Source organism: Hyposmocoma kahamanoa, unplaced genomic scaffold, assembly GCF_003589595.1.
Source record: "Hyposmocoma kahamanoa isolate Upper Pololo Valley unplaced genomic scaffold, ASM358959v1 215, whole genome shotgun sequence".
Lineage (NCBI taxonomy): Eukaryota > Metazoa > Arthropoda > Insecta > Lepidoptera > Cosmopterigidae > Hyposmocoma > Hyposmocoma kahamanoa.
In genome coordinates this window covers 1518981-1540043 of record NW_020653736.1, presented here as the reverse complement: position 1 = coordinate 1540043, position 21063 = coordinate 1518981, and the positions used below count along the sequence as shown (strand labels likewise).

At 37.0% G+C, this 21063-nt stretch overlaps 1 protein-coding gene across 1 annotated transcript in view; it reads right to left on the bottom strand.

The window, feature by feature from the left end:
• Positions 1-21063, bottom strand: part of LOC113227732 — an 83013-nt gene that overhangs the window by 17746 nt on the left and 44204 nt on the right. The window contains exons 2-9 of the mRNA XM_026460719.1: positions 9290-9362; positions 8527-8633; positions 7555-7746; positions 7226-7402; positions 4381-4563; positions 2777-2956; positions 2258-2377; positions 833-944 (exon numbers count right to left, since the gene is read on the bottom strand). Of these exons, the coding sequence (XP_026316504.1) occupies positions 833-944; positions 2258-2377; positions 2777-2956; positions 4381-4563; positions 7226-7402; positions 7555-7746; positions 8527-8633; positions 9290-9362 (1144 nt within the window). The remainder of the gene's footprint in view (positions 1-832; positions 945-2257; positions 2378-2776; positions 2957-4380; positions 4564-7225; positions 7403-7554; positions 7747-8526; positions 8634-9289; positions 9363-21063) is intronic.

The following is a 21063-nucleotide window of genomic DNA, read 5'->3' as shown; positions in this document are numbered from 1 at the left end:
ATCGCAACAAATGACATTAATTATTATACCTGATCACTAGACACTGACGATGTCTGGATGGAGATGAACATTAAATTGGAGATCATGTCAATTATGTGACGTCAAGCTAGAGACGAGCCAAAAAACACGTCGCGCGTCTTCCGGCGAATTCTCGCGCATTCGCGGGAATTTCCGCAGCTACCTAGCGGATGGTGGCGTAACGGCAGGCGCAGTGTGACGTCAAGCGTCGACGAAATACTACAGCTTCAAGGCGCAGTCGCGAGAAAGATCGCTTTCCAGCGACCGGGTGCGCCTTTTCACGCAGCGAGCCGAATTTAATGCTTCCGTTGCATTCCGTTCGGCCGCAATGTAAATTGAGCCTAAAACACAGCCTTACTTTCGCATTTATAATATCGTACTGCTATTACAATTGTGTTGTAACTCTAAATACGTGGAATTAAAGATTATTCCATTGCTAAAAGTAAAATTTGATTATCTTTTATGAAATCGTCATTAAAATACTGTAAGAAACAATTAGAAGTTATCTATTTAACTCAAAATGAGACAGACTTTATGTGAGCTAGAACAGTTCTTACTCAAAAATATAAAATTATATTTTCTCTTTTATTTTTAAATGTACTTGGAAATTATGAAATTGTTTAGATGTCTGCAATAAACTTTATTATATACATAAATTTTAATAATCTTTCACTAATTCACATTAATTCGTTTTTCATCGATTCTGAAAAAAAACACACTTGTATTAACAGTGCAATATTAGTTACCAGAGTGGCATAAGGAGCCTTTAATAAAAATGTTTAATATAAATAAATAGGTCAATGTCTAATTTTACCTGGCAGGCTGACACCTTGGTATTTGCGTCCAGGTGCCATTGTTACAGGTCACAGCTGCATTGTTAGACGGGAATTCGTAGTTCTGCTCGCAGTCTACTATTATTATGTCACCTGCAATTAATCAGTTGGGTCAAGACAAAATAGTAGTTTATGTGACTTGTTACATACTGGAAGGCACTAAAACACGAGTGTGTTTCACACATCTCACGAGTGTTTGAATGCCTAATTATGTACACGTACATACACTGCTTTATCTTGTGGCGACTAAAAGATCGCACATTATTAGAGCGAACGAAGTTCACACTGGTTTTGGGCGAATGATTAATAACGCGGTTTCCGCCACAATCTATACACATATTATAAGCTCTCTGTGATGTGTTCAGGAACCGCATGCTACGACTGGCGAAATGGCGGCAAATAAAAACTTTTCTCACGCATGTCGCACAACCACACCCCGGACACTCCATACAACGGTCGAAAATTATTTACCTTCTACTACTACATACAGCAAGGCGCTATCTGCACACGCCCAAACGCGTGAAGTGGCAGGGTTACCCATCACTTGCTCGTACTAGTTATTACGTTACGTGGTCAGAGCGGCAATCTGTTATCTATAATTCTATTATAGAATCCTAATGTTCATTACGTATTTATATCGATATATATTTTTCATAATTCACTAACTGGAATAATATTGAAGATTTATTTGAAATATATATTAAAAGCACTTGAATTTTGTACAGGTGACCTTTAAAGAAGGTAACCAAAGTTTTTGAAATCGCGTGTCCATATACATATATATATGTATGTATGTATGTATATATGTAGACCTCATCGCATACGTTGCTCTGATCCCAAAGTAAGTAGCTAAAGCACTTGTGTTATGGAAATCGGAAATAACGGCAGTACCACAAACACCCAAACCCAAGACAATATAGAAAAGTTAGTCTTGTACACTGTTTCGGCCGGGATCGAACCCGGAACCTTAGAGATGGTGACACCATGAAAACCGGTGTGTAAACCACTCGACCACGGAGGCCGTCAAACAATTTATTTATTTAAAATTTAAGTGTGCAGTAGTAAGTACTCTATCTCTTCTGATGGAAAGTGACGATGAGGTCAACGATGGAGTATTTGTAAATACTCCATCGTTGACCTCATCCATAAAAAGAGCCTATTCACTCTCGCCTTGAAAAGGCCCTTGTTATAGCGTTCAGGAAATAAATCTGCAGGCAGGGAATTCCACCCCATACCCCTTCGACATGTAAATATGGAAGTGAAACGTTTTGTGCGAGTCCTTGGAACATCCACAACAAAGGGATGAAACCCCAGCCTACGTCTAGTCCTCCGAAAAATAATCGCCTAGATACACTTAACGATTACACCCGGTATAATGGTTGATCACAATGATAAGTTTTACTAACCATGTTGCACCATGGTGGAGCTGCCGACAATCTGCGTATTAGTTTCCGTTTCGTTGTCTGCAGTCTTGTTTTCCACCAGCACCACTTTCCCTTGTGACACGTGGGGCACTACGCAGGGGGCTGTGTGCCAAAATACAACCTTTAGTCTATACTCTTTATTTTTTATAATATCAAGTGGCGGGACGAACAAGTCTTGCGTCTGGTGATAAGCGACAGGCCTATCTATAGTAGTTGCAGTGCCACTCAGAGTTTTAAATCACAAAGATCTGAGGGGCACTGCCACTGCCGCCATCACCCTGAGACGTAAGTTGACAAGTCCCATGTGCCTGTAATTTTACAAGTACCCTTACCCTTCAAAACCGAAATTAGTAATGCTCACATTACCGCATTGTGGCAGAAGTAGGTAAGGCAGCAGTTACTTCCCTTCCACTGCTGCCTAACTGTACTTCCTGCTTAACGATATTTTACTATATGGTTTCTAATCTATTATTTTATTGAAAATAGATACCAAAAATTTACCTAAGCATTTTGGCAGCGGATGACTCCAAGTCCCATCGCTCTGACAAATCGCAGACCCATTTCCTTCCATCTTCATGCCATCCTGGCATCTGAAAATGATGGACGCTCCTAGGCCCGTTCCTGATGAAATGTTTTCCAGCCAACCGTTCCAGAGTTGACCTGGGTGGCCGCAGTTGATTTCTGAAACAGTGGAATTTGCCTTAGGGGTAGAATATAGCAATTATATTGACAGAAATTATTAATTTCAGTTTATAATTATTGAATTAATCCACTTGTTACTCTGGCAAACTCGCGATGTTAAGGCTAAGAACGCACAGAACAGTTTTTGCCGCGGTTGCGGGACCGCGTATTCCGTACCCAGACATGTAAGTTAAATTTAGTAGCAAATTTTCACGACGCGTTTTAAACACGACGGTTGCTCACGGTATGTCTAACGCGTCTGCGGGGTACTAACATAGTAAAGTAAGAGAAGTATGGTAACTTCGTATAAAGTACAAGCTTTCGCGCGCACACACAGCTTGTGTGTATGTGCGCGCCCGCCGCGCGCCGTGTACGGAAACACATATTCGCATAGTAATGAAAGGCGCGTTGATATGACCTGTGTTATGTAAAGCAAGTACATCGTGAGATAGCGCGAATGTGTGCATCGGTGGACGTATACAAGCCGCGAGTTACAATACTGGACTTATTACACTATGGTACTAGTAGAACCTCGCCAGATCACCTCCCGCCAAGTTTGTGGTCCGTTCCGCAACACTGCTGCGCCTACGTGACCGCTAAAACCGGCGATGTCATGAGATAGAAATAAAATAACTGTCTAGCGGGTGGACACAGCTTTGTGACTTCTTAGCCTAACACGTACATTTGAAGTTTAGAAGAAGAAAAAAAATTCGAGGGAGAAAAATATTTTTCCATTTTTGAACCTCCTCTCGTAGTTATATTAGCGAGAGCTCGAATTGTATATGCAGTGGTATTTGTGGATTTCGAGAAGAATTTGTAGTTGTATTTGTGATTTTATGTTTGTAGTTCTTATGCGAACGGCATACCACTACACATTTGAGCACCTCCTCACTCCGTTTTTGGACGACATTCCCTTGTCACTCTTCAAGCGTCAGGTATATTGGGTAATTTAATTATATAATTTGTAGTTTTTTTTATAGTTTTAAAACAAAGAAAAAATCATATATTGTCTCTCTTCGTTTTCTTCGTTTTGTGCCTACTGAAAAGTTCAAATAAATTGAAGATACCAGCAGCATGATATTGATTGCATCTTCCAATCGGAAACTGCGTCTCTTCCGATTCGAGGCGCACAATTGCGATTCATAGCTGGCCGATCGGAAACTTATGACATTTTAAATCGGAACTATAGTTGATTTAACTCACAAATTAGAAAGATATAGTAGAAGTCAGGTTCATCTTCTCGCTCGGAGACCCATCTGATTTCGAGACTCGGATGGATTACCAGATTTGAATTAAAATCAGCCTGAAAGTTGAAGGATTTAGCAGTCGATATGCAATTGCGAGCTCTCGCTAATATCACTATATAAAATTTACTGAGAACTTGGCCACTTTTTATGATTTCTTTTGTGACATTTAAAACTCACCTTTGCAAACAGGTTGCATCCCCGACCACTTCTTATCAGCGCCACAACGCCTGGTCGCGTCTCCTACCAGCCGATATCCGTACTTGCACTCATACGACACCACGGAGTTGTAAGCACATGATGTAAATACTGCTTTCCCGTGCCGCGGCGCTTCGGGTTGTGGGCACTGCACCTGGGTTACCACTAGATGGCGACGTTTGTCGCTTTAGAGTTCGTTGTTTTGGTAACAGATGGCGCTGTGTTTAATTTTGTGTTTTCTTAGTTATTTATTGGGAGACTATGTATAACCGTATAGGTGAAGTTAAAATTGAGTATGTTAGTTATTGTGAAAATTGCAAGTATATCTTAATTTGTACAATGTAAAAATTAAACCTGAATTTTTACAATACAATGATGATTATTATATTTAGGAACTCAGCAGTGATCACGTTAAGTGTTCTTAATTAATATACAAAAAAATATTTAATTGCTTTTAAAGTAGTTTAGTTATAATTATTTAAATAGGGACATTGTAAAACTTTAATCATGCAAAACTGAAAGCAGATAATAAAAAAAATATTTTTTTAAACATGCAGAAAAAATGAAACAATAATTTTGTTTATTTTTAAGTTTATTTTCACTACTATAAAGTATAGTATCAGATAGAATTACGAAATTCTTTATAATAAATTCTTGCATTTTCAACATTTAAAGCTTCTCTACATAGTAATACAATATAGATAGATATTTTCTATATTTGTCATCTACTATATTTACTTCGTGACTGCATTCATGGAAATAGTGTATATACTGGCCGCATTTTCCTCCTGCTTTCGAGAACTTGGCTCGCAGGCACTGTCCACAATCATTGTCTAAAACCTGTCCATTAAATTTATTTTGAAATCTGTTTTTTTCTATTTAGTGTATTATAACAACTGAATAAATAATTAAAATTTACAACGACATTGTTTTTATTCTGTACGTTACAAAAATTTACGCCGCGGCAGTGCAGCACCAAGTTTTGCTTTCAGAATATTTTGACTATTGCACCTAGTTTTTTTATTAATTTTATTTTTATAAATAATGAAAAAAAGACATTGTTTTTATTCTGTACGTTAAAAAAAATTACGCCGCGGCAACACAGCACCAAGTTTTGCTTTCTGAATATTTCAAATATTGCACCAAGTATTGTTTGTTCTTGAAAATGATGAAAAACTGTATTTTATAATTTTTTTATTTTGCTTAGTTGCTACACAGTCACGAAGTTACTGTTATAAACTATAATAGGCAGTAAAATCCACATTGAGTTATAATTTAAAATATGGCCATAGAAAACCACTATCACGAAGTGACTAGCTTTATAGAATTTGAATAGAACAACAATTCTATAATAATTATTATATATAACACTACGTAAATGATTTTTATTCTGTGCCCTTCTCTCCTCCGTCTAAGCAGCAGGAAAGGAGAGAAAAATAATTAAATTTTTATATTGTCACATCTAGAAGAAATTCTTATGGATTTCCCATTTGGTCTCAAAAATGTTTAAAAAGTATTTACGGTTTTATTCCAGACAAAGAGTCAATTAACATAAGAAAAATTTGAGTGGTAAATACACCCATATTTACAAAGGCAAAATCGACAAAAATAAACAAAAAATATATAAATTGAATATTTCGCCTTTGAACCTGTCTATTGCAAAGATATATATTTTAATAATTTCGAATCATACAATGAAAATCATCCAATGGTTTTATCAAAAACTCAGCAGAAACTGGACATAATGAAAATGGAACCAGAAAAATTGGACATAATATAAAACGAAATTTTATTAAATGGGAGATCCATAGAGCTAATTGCGTCATGACAATGAGATTGCTCTGTGATAGCCATGATAGCCATAGAGAAGCGCCATGCTACTAGTAATTGACTGGGACACACAGGACATATACCAGAGAAGAAAACATCAGTGTCCTTACTAGAGAATTAGTAAGCCCAAATAGCAAAAAAAAAATCATTTAAAATGATTTTTATTTATGACAAGAACAGGACATTGATGATTCGTTCGTGCATGATATAGACCCACTGGCTGTAATTTAATTGATAACGTATTGATTTTGAAAAATAAACTGTATTGGAGATCTATAAGAGTCAGCATGTAGTCATATTTTAACATTCCATTCTTGTAGTCGTCACCTCGTTACTTTAACAAAACAGATGTATAAAGTAACAAAAGTTGTGTTATTAAAAAATGTTAGTGTAATTGTGTCCAATGGCAAACCTTATGGACGTGTTAAAAATGTTAAGAGTTACATTGGACATGAATACATTTAAAATTCGTTATTCGAAAAATTCACACGTTATCAGTTATTACAAGCACCCCACATTTATTGGAGAAGTCACATTAATTGGCAAACCATGCACATTCCAAATGAGGGACAACACTCAATCGCAACTACATTGTCACGAAGCAATGTCACGCAAAGTTTCAAAATATAAATAGCTTTGGTAGTGAGATTGTAACTGTCAATCATTGATTTTCTATACAAGAAACTTAGATTGGATATTCACTTAGAATATACTTAACCAAATTGACTGAAATATCAGTTATTTCCGCTTAATTAATTCATCGGAAATTGGACTCATCAAAAGTAGTTAAAATTGGACATACTAAAAATCATTTTGCAAAGTATTTGAGAAATGATAAAATTTTACGATGTGAATATTATATAAACGAGAAAAGCAAGTAACAAAGCATAACACAAGTTACTTAAATTATGTGACCTCATGAATCTTCTGGTGTTCATAATGCAAAGTTACAACCTCACCACCAATCCTCAGAAATAGATCTCAGAAAATTACTCACGGACACAAGTAGGCAGCTCCTTGGGAGACCAAGCTCCGTCGGCCTGGCAGTAGCGTTCAGCTTTGCCAACCAGCTCGAAGCCCTGCCCGCATTGCACAACAGCGCGGCAGCCGAAGGTGTGGCAATCTGCTGTCACCCAGCCATGGGGCACTTCGCCAGGCTCGCCACAGGATCGAGCTGAAAACAAACCGAAAATATATTAAAACTGGTTCAGACAATTATGAAGAAAGGCTAAGAAACTAGCAAACACTGGCTCCAATTTCTTTTCTATTGGTGCAGGAACAAAAACACAAACTTAAAACAACGACTCGACAATCAAAAGTACTTACGTTCACAGCTGATATCTGGGCCGTACCAAGAGGCCTGATTGTCAATAGCCAAGCACTTAGCCCTGGGGAAGCCGTTGGTGACGTAACCGGTGTGACAGTTGTACTGTACGGTGGCATCAAGGTCGAAGGTAGCTTGCTCAGGCAGGGCAGAATGGCGGGCGTGCTCGATCGTTGGTGGTTGGAGACAGTAGACTAGAAAATGCAAATTTAGTACTTTTATAAGAAGCAAGGCAGAGTCAAAAGTATTACCAATATTTTAAGTTTGATCTTTTACTTGTTCCGTTGTTTGAGGATAGTGAAGTACCAACTTTCTTAATAGACTTTCGTGGTTATTCATCTTTGTTGCTATTATATTATGACTATCGTAACGTCGACTAGTTAGGAATTAGTTTTTGGAAATTATTGTTACCTTAGTGTTCAGAAGATGTAAGCAAATATTGCTACATTTCAGTTATTTATAGTGTCAATTTTAATATGCCTTGTGGCAATGGTTTGCGAAAACTCAATATCGTTTCTTGCGTTCGACTGCTTACCAGAATGCGGCTTCGGTATAGAATAAGGACATTGTCAGTGTTGAGTGTGGCGTTATTTTGAAAAATATAGTAAGGATGGATGAAGATTCCACCGCCGAGATGGAGATGTAACACCGCGTCACTAGTCAGCCCGTGATCGAAACATCGGAAAAATAGGTTTGTGTTATAATACCGATCAGTGTTTAAACGCGTTTAGTCCCGTTTTTAAATGTTAAGAAATTATTTCAAAATCTACCGAGATCTCTGGCAATGTCCCGTAGACAAGATCCCAGGACGAAAAGCAAAAAGACGACCAAGAAGAAAATTTTTTGAAGACGTCAACATGCCGGCTAAATCCAATTAGCGGGTCGACATCACTTCCTTCCGCGCGCTTCCTTATGCTCAACTCCAAACTTCTATTTACATGCTTATGCCTTGTTAATAATTGAAATGTACTTACTGTTTTGTTTGCAAGCGGGGGGTTGTCCGGCCCACTTGCCGTCAGCCTGGCAACTTCGGCTCTGAAGACCCACTACGTGGTACCCGTGGGGACACGAATATACGGCCCTGTAACGGCAGTACTTATCTGTTATAATTATTAATACAAAGATCGAACACTCAGAAAAAAATCTTCGATCCGGTTTGCAAGGGTAACGGTGCTGGTGGTGATGGGCGCAGTGGCAGTGCCCTTCAGATCTTTGCGATTTAAAGCTCTGAGTGGCACTGCAACTGTTATGGACAGGCGTGTAACTTACCATCAGGCGCACGACTTGTTCGTCGTCACTAGGTGTTATAAAAAAAATTATCAACGGTACACACCCAGAGCCACACTCCTCTACACTATGGTTATTGACAATTATAAGATATTTTTGTTGCGAACTAACCGGAAATATTTTACAAGTTTTGAATAATTTATTGTACTCACCATTACATTTGACTTGTGTTCTTTTATTTTAAAAACTTAATTTGCATGTTTTCTAGTTTATCAATATACAATTTAAAAGTTACATCGTAGCTGTCAAGGGCATAATTACAATTACCACGTTAAAGTGTATTTTGTAATTGGTATTTCAAACATCCGACACTAATTTATTACGTAATTGATATTTGTATTTCAATTAGAAGTAATTAAAATGTTTCCCAGCCCTGGTAGTACTGAACTAACCCTTAAAATACCTTCTGGACAATTTCTTGGGTCAATGGATAGTACAATTAAATCTTACTTGTCACCAAACAGTCGTCCTGTTAACGTGATGGTACCGACTTCAGGTTGTTCCAGTTCGGGGCATTCACGATCTGAAACAACAGAACGACAAATTATCATAGCCGAGTGCTTTTGTCACAAATAAATGATGTTTAATTTTGAGCGACGTGACAATTTTTTTTATTCATCTCCGCCGCTTCCCGGTTCTTAATTAAAATTTGCTTTAGCAAATTTAATCTTAGACAGACAGGGCCGCATCTTGAATATGGCATTTTGATTGGAACTCGGTTACTTTCGTACCCGTCTAAGATATCGAAATGTAATAATTTATTTTAAGAAGAATTGTATTTTTTTATGACAAATAGTGACAGACATAACATTATAATTATATTATTTTACATATTACAGACATATAACATTACCTACTTAATACGAGGAATAAAAATAAACCAGTTGTTCTCGTTAATCGTCTTCACAAAATCACAAATCATTTAAGGGGTAAGATTCCAGTTGATAATATAACTGCCTCCGTTGTAGGTGTAAAGGTTACCACACTGTGTCTCCCACGCAGAGGTCCCGGGTACGATTCCCGGGCTGGGAGAAATATTTGTATGACCTACATTGTAGCAGTAGAGCTCCTTGTAAAAGAGTTCGTCGAGGGTAGTAGTGCCACCTTACCTATATCTGCCGCCAAGCAGTAACGTAAGCATTACTGTGTTACGGTTTTGAAGGGTAAGGGTGCTGGTGAAATTACAGGCACATGGGACTTGTCAACTTATGTCTCAGGGTAACGGGCGCAATGGCAGTGCGATTTAAAACTCTGAGTGGCACTGCAACTGTTATGGACAGGCGTGTAGCTTACCATCAGGCGCACGAATTGTTCGTCCCGTTACTTCATGTTATAAAAAAAATTCTCTCTTGAGTTAGGCTGTAATTTGTAATTGTCGCTGTGTATCCCCGTTGCACCCGCGATACAGCGTTTCCCTTACTGTAACTTTTACATATAAATGTAACATCACACCATCTCTGGGGTAGGTAGAGACAACTGACCTTATACCTTCTCTCTTGGCATGCCTCATTCGCTAACTTCACTCGCATTACTTTGATTCAGCATTTTAAATCCAGTCAGTATTCATATGCTAATATTGTATTATAATATCATGAATAAAAATCATCTGTTCTTTGTTTTAACTATAGAAGAATGGCGGTTAGATCGGGTTTAATCAAAATAACTCTGAATAAATAACTTCCATCCAGCTCAACGAGTTTATTTTACGCAGTTTAGTTTTGTTGAAAGCCTTTGAGAAGTAATTATAAAAAGTTATAATTAATTTTAAAATGGATCTAACCGTTTTCTTTGAAGTTGATTAATAATATTACGTTACGAGGAATGTTTGATTTGAATATATCGCGTCCTTCTTACTGTACAGGTCGAATTGTATAAAATTTTATCCTGCTTTAATAAATTTTGTTAATGTTTACGATAGCAATTGTAAGGCCTGTACTTTGAATGGACTTTTTACCACGGCGCAGGTAAAAAGGTGTTGGTGGTCACCACTTCGCCATGGTAGTTTGATGGAGAATGATAGACGAGTCGTGGGTTGGTAAAAGACTGTGTATGACTGTTAATGACTGTGGTATATTTTGCTTGAGCTACTTATTTATACTAATTTGGTACGCGTGTCTTATGCTGACTCACAAGGCATGGTTGTTACTTTTGCTTGCACTAAGACGTGCCTCAATGTCGGAAGAGGGTTAGACATTCTGCCACGTTTGTAGCTGCTACAGACTTTAATTTATTTTTGACCGACTTCAAGAAAAAGGAGGAGGGTTCATTTCGGCTATATTTTGTGTATGTAGGTATGTTACGCGATAACTTCGAAAAATTTCTTCAAAAATTCACAATTTGAGAATTGTAAAATGAATATTTTTTGTTTGAAAAATACCTCTGTATTAGTTTCATTTAAAGTTGAAGAAAATATTCCACCCCTAAAGGTGGCAAACTGGGGGATGGATCCGGTTTAGCGCACTTTCAGGTAACCAGTTTCAATAAAACTTGGCAAATAGATGTAATTCCACGAACTTCTGAGGTCAGTTTTATGTTTTACAAAAAACTAGAAAGGGCTAAATGAATCACTGGCGGGGAAATTCCCAAAATCAATGCAAAAGTACTTGTTTCACTATAGTTTGAAACCACGTAAGTGGAAAATTTTGAATATTAACTGGGAACTTACTATAGAAGCATAAAAAAATGTACAAATACATTGCCTTGTAAATGAACTTGGGGCTTTTGTGAAGACTACCGTCATGAACAATCTGTTCATTTTTAACCCATAACGTGAAAGGAGGGTACTTATAGCTTCCCTTAGCAGTTAAACGCGTTTGTCTGTGTCTTTCTGTAGCATTGTGGTTACCAAAGTGCCTTAGGCCACAGATTAGTTACTCTTAAGTCTCGATTACTATCAGAACCGCTGTCGCCAAAGCTTACACATTCATAATTTGGAACGCTATGAAATTTAGGTCATGATTAGGCGTAGTTTCAAATTTATAAAAAAAAATAACAAGTTCAGGACTGTTAATATAATTTAAACTTTACTCTGTTAGCAAAATGGTAAAAATTTCAATACCATCAATACGTATTATTGCAAGTTACGACGTTTTGATTTTATAATAAAATTGTAATCAATGTGCTGCCATCTAGCGGTTAATAGCTGAACGACGACGAATTGTGATGATTGCTTAGTTCTCCGAAACAGAAGTTGTGACAAAAAATGATTACGATAAACAGAAAATTGAAAAATTAAATTAAATAAGACTTAATGATGGTACAAAACGCCATTATAGAAAATATCAGAAGTGCGACTCTCATTTTTGCACTCCAAAGTATTTATTTTCGAGGTTTTACGCGAGATAATTGACACGACCATAACGTACAAAGCCAAAGTGGCGGAATGAGCTCAAGTTTACTCAACTCCGCGAACTATTGGCACACGTGCTATGCAAACTACGCGCTGTATTTATGGTTCTGTGTCTCAAACGGATGGCCATATCTTTATTTTTTATTTGATTTCAAATTTAAGAAGTACTGCCATCTTACTTATTTAAACCGCGAAGAAGTAATGAGAGCATTACTGAGCTTCGGTTTTGAAGTGTAAGGGTGCTGGTGAAATTACGGGCACATAATGGGACTATTCAATTTTATATCACAGGGCAGTGTTCTTCAGATCTTTGCGATTTAAAGCTCTGGGCGGCACTGTAATTGTTAGGGACAGGCGTGTGGCTTAACAAAAATATGTTTGAAAATTTTGTTTCATGTTTTTATTAAATTGCTTTGCTTATAAAATTACTGTATGAGATGGCGCTTGCTAAAACAACCAAAAGGCCCATAATCCGACCCGGCTAATGTATGTTTGCGTACAAAACCCACATTAGTTTTTAACCGACGTCTAAAAAAGGAGGAGGTTCTGAAATCCACTGTATTTTTTGTATGTTTGTTTCGTGATTACTTACGGCGTTTGTAAACCGATATTCCAGCTCTAAGGGTGGTAAACTAGGGAATGAATTCGGTTTTGACCACTTTCCGGTAACCGATTTCAACAAAACTTGGTTTTTGCGATTGTTACACATAGGAAATGAAACTATTTTTCCGGATTTAAATCGCGTATATTTGTTTTTCCAAACAAACCAACGTTTCGGGCCCTTTACAGGTCCCATGGTCACTGTTGACTGAGGTGACAGAAAGTTGGTTTGTTTGAAAAAAAAATAGATTAATAGATGTAATTCCACGAATTTTTAAAGTCGGTTTTTTATAAGAAATTTACAATTATTATTTTATGTAAAAAACTATTGAAAATCTACGAGGTTAACCGTAACAGGGTAGTAAATATATCTGACATCAGCGAAAAGCACATTAAGATTCGATTTTCATGAAGATCGATTCAAGTGTATGCGATCTAGCGACTTTTTGTATCGATTCATTTCAATGCGATTTTTAAGTAAATCGATTCAACATTAAGGATCTAGATCGTATTCATAATTTAAACAAAACAGTCTCTTTCGGAACCCCTGTTTATTCGTAAGGTTACAAATTTGTACTAGAAAAGTAGTTTGACAATATCTAAGTTTTTTATTTTATTATAGTCGTGCGCCTGATTTTAAGCTACACACCTGTCTATAACAGTTGAAGTGCCACTTAGAGCATTAAATCGCAAAGATCTGAGGGGCACTGCCACTGCGCCCGTCACCCTGAGACATAAGTTGTCAAGTCTCATGTGCATGTCAAATCACTTACTCTTCAAAACCGGAACACAGAAATGCTAACATTACTGCTTGGCGGCAGAAACAGTTAAGGTGGCAGTACTTTCCAGGACGAACTCTTTCTCAAGAAGCTGCTACTAAATGTGTAACAAGTCTACTAAAATTTGGTGATTGTCGCTACTTCTGTGTCATCTGAATGTCCTCTAACACTAGCTAATATCAGATTAAATGAAAGTCGTAATCGATTGAAGCCAAAAAGCTGTCAAAATGATTACGTTTCTATCAAATTTATTCATGAAAACGATTCAAGTGCATATGATCCGATCTTTGGATCGATTCAAAGGCGTAATGATTTATTGCGACCCAAAAAATCGACTCAAAGCAAAAAATTATTCATCCCTAGCGGAAAGAGATCTACAATCCCCTCTAATTGTTTTTTTTTTACATGTCATTTAGATTCAATTTTATTGTCACGCAAAATTAGCGTTACGGACTTTTTTTGGTTACAATGAAACTTGTGTCAATATTTGGAAAGTTACCAAAAAACAAATATGTTTGTTATGACTATAGATCGGGAAAAGGTGTTCCAAATCTATATATATACATGCATAGATATGGCTACAAGGAGTGACATATAGTTGTTAAAACCACCAAATTTTTATTCATTACTTTTATCGAATTCCGGATTTCCAGAAATGGTTTTACTGCATCGTTTGTTCTACGATGTTAGACGACGATGTCGTAAGTCAAAGTTAGACTTTAAAGTAATTTCTGTCAAAAAATGCGGTAGACGACTGACTTTTCATTACAGTAAACCTGCTTGGCGGCAGAAATAGGTAAGGTGGCAGTACTACCCTGGATGAACTCTTTCACAAGGTCCTCTACTGTTACTCCATGATGATACGTAGTAAGAGTAAAGCCATGGTATCCCTGGAAATCATGTCCATTAAATTCGCCCATGTAGATACTCTCTGAACAGAAGCAGATTGTGCTAGCAGGGTGCACTCCGCACAGACAAGATCTAGTGCGACGGTGAGAGTGCGCAAAGCTGCCACTGAGACCATAGATATAGAAACTATGACTGAGACCGAATACAGGCGGGTAAGGGTGGGCGGGTAAACCTTACCCTTCAAAACCGGAACTCAGTAATGCTCACATTAGTGCTTGGCGGCAGAAATAGGTAAGGTGGCAGTACTTCCCTGGACGAACTTTCACAAATAGGTCTACTGCTACTAAAATAATGATAATGACCAAGATGCTAATAATGCTGATGGTGCTGATGATGCTGATGGTGCTGATGGTGCTAATGATTCTGATGGTGCGGGTGGTGCAGACGATGTGAATGTGGATAAATATCATTATACATGTATCAGTGGCGAGACGTGAAAATTATCTTTAGTAAATCCGGAGCAAAACACAAAACACTTGCCTTAACAAGTGGCGTCAATTACAATTACAATACAATACTTATTAGAACACAAGATACCAGTACAATTCATTTCACTAGTTAATTATATTGTACACGTCAAATTGAGCACAAAATGTAGTAAATTTTAAATATTTCTAAAATTTGATGATACATGGAAAATTTTAGGCAAGCCGAGCGTGAAACTCTTTTTTCCGACCATTGGTTATGACAAGGAGGGCAGTAAGGCGCCCTTAATTTAGAAGAGACCGTGCTTAGCAGTGACGTGTATAGGTAGTTACAGTATCTACGTGTCTCCAGCATTAACACCAGCCGGCAATTAATCTCTCGGAGGTCGACGCAAATACAAAGGCAAATGGTGTACTCAAGTAGTTACAAAGTCCAATTCTCATACTACCTGTTTGAACTTTGCTGGAACTTAGTTTGTGAAGATGCCTGACGTCCTCGGTGGCCCAGCGGTTATCAGTCAGAGTACCAAGTTCGATTCCCGACAGGATTTCGGAAACTTTTATAAATTTGTTTTTTGTCTGGGGGGTTGTCGTTGTGCTGGTTCTTTGTGTTTTTTTTATGTGTCTAGAGGGAGCAGAGGAAAAATTCCTAATCTTCGATTTGATTTTAGAGGGATATATCCACTTTAAAGTTAAAAATAAAATATTGTATGAGTAACTACACGATATATTCAAACATAGACACTCATCAGAAACATAAAACAATAAAGTTTCCTCGATAGATAAAAATCACGAAATGACCGCTAATTTTCACATTTTTTCGATTCATCCTCGAAATGCTACAGGTTATTAGGACAAAAATTAGATAATTATATTTATGCAAGATCGAGAACTGTCACTACGGATTTTTTTTTGAACCCCTTTAGTTTTAGAGTTATTCCGCTAAAACGAATTTGGTACTTTTAATGCGCAAAATTCAACATCTCATGTCGCATGTTACGCGAACTTCAGGCATATATTTGTTTCACAAAATTGGGCGGAGCCAACGTCAAAACTTTTTTGGCATGCTCCCTCTTAAATCACAAAGATCTGAGAATACAGTGTGTTTTTTTAATGGGACAGTATGGAGAAATCCGATACTATAGAGGATGCATGGACACTGTCTTATGAACCAATAAGTCTTTTTTTTTTTGTAAAACCAACTCTAGGCATATTCAAATGTTTTGCCAAGCGTGAGTTGTCCATAAAAATGAATAAAATTGATCAAAAATTTTTTAGTGCTCATCGACTCAGTTTTATGTTAAGAACATTTCATTGTATCGGTCAATATAATATATCTAAATGTATATTTATCTCTTTTAGGCCTTTTAAGCCCCAGAGGCGAGAGTCTTAAATAGATATAATAGTAATAGTAAGGCACACATTCCACATAGACTGCGACGGTGTGACCTCCTTACTAGAATTATCAAAAATTTGATGCAATAGTTTTTCGACAAAAAAAAATGAAACCATAAACCCGGATGTAATGGTGCCGCCATTGAAACCCTGGCTATTACACGAATATAAAGATTTGTACAGACGCTTTCTGGCGCTTTTCAAGACCCACACTAGGGGAAACCCTGGGTCGCGGGTGCTATGGACACACACATAGACAACCGCAAACTACACCCAAACTCACGAGAGAAACAAATGTAGGCCATACAAATATTTCTCCCGGTCCAGGAATCGAACCTGGGACCTCTGCAGTCTGGTAACCGTTCGGCCACAGAGGTAGTAGGCAGTACAGAGTGTACCCCAAATGGGTCGGAAGTTAGAAATGTATGACTCAGTGGGAGAAAGGTTAGTTCTAAATTAAAAGGGCAATGTTTCAAATCCCTAAGACGGCATGTACCTATAAATAGACCAGATCGTCAAATTTGCATAATCAAATCAGTCACCGTACTTCTCTGGGCAAGTTCCGCGCGCTTGTTTTCGGCAATTTTTAGAAATCATTGCAAATTTGACAACAAAAAATTGATATAAAAATTTCCCTCAGCTCGTATCTGTCCCAGACATACTTTATTTTTTATTTTGATTTAATTTTTTAAATAATCATTTCTGTAAATTATTTCTGAACATTGTATAAATTTTTATTTCTTAATTATTGTAAATTATTAATTTTAACAGACGTTTCCAATTCGACTGTATGATATTTTTTACACACACATACATACATATTACGCGATAACTCCGGCAATATATGTGAACCGATGTTGATAATTCTTTTCTTTGTTGAAAAGAGGGTACCTCAGAAGTAGTCCCATTTAAATTTAAAGAAAATATTCCACCCCTAATAGTGGCAAACTAGGGGATTAATCACTTTTGACGTCGGTCTTTTTAGTTCTCTGTACTGAGATTATAATCTATATTACTTCATTACGTGTTTACAGTTATAAAATGCGGTGTTTGCCAGTAATTAACTGTTGCACTTAGCATTAATAAATGTCTTGTACTTCCGTAGGTACAGTTTTAATGTAAGCAGGCTCCGTAGTATGCCGCCTCGATAAAGCTATTATATCAACATTTAGCTGTCAAATACGAGTGACAAGCTGGCATTTTAAAATTTTATCACAATAGCGAACATGGCGAGCACCGTGACGTCACATTTTTATGTCATCGGGAGCGCTGCGACCAATGACTACAAAAGATTAACACAGTACCAACCTTGGCTGCTGATTTAAAATTTGCACAGTAATTTTATCAACGTAGAAATTGAGCGGGACAAACGAAATGAAAAGACGTTTCTTGTGTCAAAGATATCTGTATACGCAATTATACATTGTTGTCCTTGTTCTTCAAGACGTATAATAAAAGTTCATTACCAAATAAGCAAACTTAGATTTATCAACTGAATTAAATATTGTTACGGGGAGGTTTATCACACATGTTCTGCCATGCTACGGCCACTGTTGTTGGTAAAGTAATAAATTTAAAAAAATTTAATTTCTCAGTTTCGAACATTTGAATGTTTAGTTAATACCTCTCGCTAACGCGGAAACATGGAGATCAAACCTGCATGTAGAAGAAGGTTTACAACACTCGGAAAACGTGTGAAGTCAACCCGCATTGTAGCCTAAAACCTCTCGTTACGGGAGACCCGTGCCTAACAGTGGAACGTATATGTAGACGATAATGATTTTGCTAACAGTTTCAGGCTGAGATTTATAAAACGAACTTAGACTTCGACTAAGCAAAGATGGCCTGAAATAATGAATGAACAAGTTTCTCGTATTTATAAAACGAACTTTACCTAAGTTTAATCATTTAATTTTTAAACTTTGATAATTTACTTCATAATTTCTTGCTAAACTTGCTTAAACTTAGGCAAAGTTCGTATTACAAATACGAGAAGCTTGTTTAGCTCGCCATCTTTGCTTAATCGAAGACTAAGTTCGTTTTATAAATCTCAGGCTAAATGTTACAATTTTTGTCTCTTTTTTATAATACCAAGTGACCAGACGAACAAGTCATGTGCCTGGTGGACACGCCTGTTCAAAACAGTTGTATTATCAACCCATTTATACGTCCATAGGTCGTAGTCTGCCATCCTGGCGTTATGCGATTTGGGGACTTCAACGTTTTCCGAGTGTTGTGAAACTTTTTCGACGCGCAGGGTGCCTACCATGACCTTTCCAAAAAAAAATCTTATTTCAATGTAAGCTTAAAGTAATTATGTAATATTACTCATATTGGTACCGTGACAAACCTGTCAACCAAGTAATGTATCATTGACAAAATGATTGAAAGAACGAATGATTTTCCAATATTGTCTATTCCTTACTAAAAATAGGAAAGAAATAACGCTATATGAACTATATAATGCCATCTCTTTCTTTTTTGATGTTCCGAATCGTCTTATCGTAGTATAATGTTTAAGTACTTAATGTTATTCACATTCGGAGAATTTTAACACTTAAAAAAAGAAAAATATGTAACAATAAAATCTATTAAAATTACGCTATTTTCAATTATTTTTCCGCATTTTCATGAAGAAAAATAAATAAAACAAGCTGAGTTTTGGTGTCGTCAAGGAGCATATAGATGTCGCTGTCATAATTTTACGAAATAAATATCGCGTATTTATTATTTAACGAGAAATTATTTCCTATGTACTATTAGATAAACATAATATTGAAGAGATATAAGTCAATAAATAATTTCAACTTAACTATTAATCATTACAAATTAATATTAAGACAATAAAACTGAAAATAATATTGTTTCCATTGCATCCGTGTACCTATTTTAAGATTGCTAAATTTGACATAAGAGCAATATTACTTTAATGTCAAAGTCGCGTCATAGTACGAACTGAGTGAATGAATAGTCACAAAGCTGCCAATAAAACATCATAGTTTTAACATTACAATTAGCTTACTTTAAGCGCGTTATGGTACGAAAAATAATGTAAGGTTAAAGTAATATTGTTTTAAAATGTTGTGGTAGGCCCCCAGGTTTTATCTGAATGTTTTTCTTCATTGAAAAGTTAATGGAAAATTTCAAATCCAACTCCGAAAATCTCAATATCACGGCCTCTGCTTGAGAAGTGGTTGGCCAAACCATTATGCTAACACGGTTTTTTTGTTCCGGCTACGGAGAAAGAAAAAGATGTGTGTGTTCTACCGTCTTTATAACGGGGACTGCTCCTAGGAACTTTTCGAACTGGTGCCACCGTCTCATTCATCGCATCTCCCGCCAAAGGAATAGATATTACATATGCATATTTTTATATTATTACAATCTTTCAATTTTCTTTTGTAAGTACCTGTACTTAAACTGTAGCTATATGTAAACTGACTTCAAAATCTTTATGAGTTTGTTAATAAAAAGCATTTATATTTTGAGATTATTGATTTTTTCGCGTATAATGTTTCTAACAGAAGATCAGAACTAACACATGAGCTTATTTTACAATAGTGACCTGTCTCTTTATTATTTCTCTACAAAAATGTCCAACAAAAGAGTAAATATTTGAAAAACTAAAAGTACATAGGGCGTAACTGCATTAAACTAATTTGTGACTCAACGTAGAACCCGTTGTACCTAAAATTGAAAACGTAAGTCTATACAATGAATTCGTGAATTTATGAAGTCACATGGTATTTCATTTACGGTCAGTCATTTTCGTAAATAGAACTCACAGAATCAATAAACTTGTACTCATGAATAACAGAAGGCAAGTTTGTTTAGTACTAAAGCGCGAGTAGCCAGGTACCATTAGATTGATTGTCCGTAAAAAACATAGCAAGAAGGCCACTCAGAGTTAAGAGCCCATCCCCACATCATAGAAGCCTGGCATTGTAAGACCACGCGGGCGTTACTTTCGTTCCTTTCTCGAACCAGCAAGATATGGAATCTTCTTCCTGATGTATTTCAAAATTCAAATTCAAAAAGCGTATCAACAGGACCCCCAAAGGCTGGAACGCATAGGTAGCTTATCTGATGTTGCAGATTACCACGGAAGAAATAAAACAATGGAAATGCCTTAAGCTCTCTGATTACTATGAGAACCGATGTCGCCAAAACTAACACGTTCTTAATTTAGGGGTTACATCGCCGAAGCTTTTCAACCTGTATATTAATGCATTGATTGTGGAACTCAGCAGCGCCAAAGTGGGTTGCTCTATTGACGGCACTTTCATTAACAATATCAGTTACGCAGATGATATGGTGCTGTTGACTCCTGCGATCAATGCACTTGGTAAGCTGCTCAGGATATGTGAGACGTATGCGGAAGCCCATGGACGCAGGTATAACACGAAAAAGACCGAGCTCCTAGTTTTTAAGCCGAATGCAGGTTCTGTTGGAACTGTGCCGCCGGTGTTTCTCTATGGTAGTGAGATAAGTCGTGTCTCTCAATTTAAGTACCTGGGTCACTGGGTAACAGTGCCGACATGGAGAGGGAGAGAAGGGCCCTGTCTGTTAGATGTAATATGCTCGCCCGCAGGTTTGCTCGTTGCACCAAAGATGTAAAAATTTCATTATTTAAAGCATATTGCCAAAACTTTTACACAAGCAGCCTGTGGCTGAAGTATACGCAGAGAACCCTGAATACATTAAGGGTGCAATATAACAACGCTTTTAGGATGCTGATGGGGCTGCCGCGACACTGTAGTGCATCCG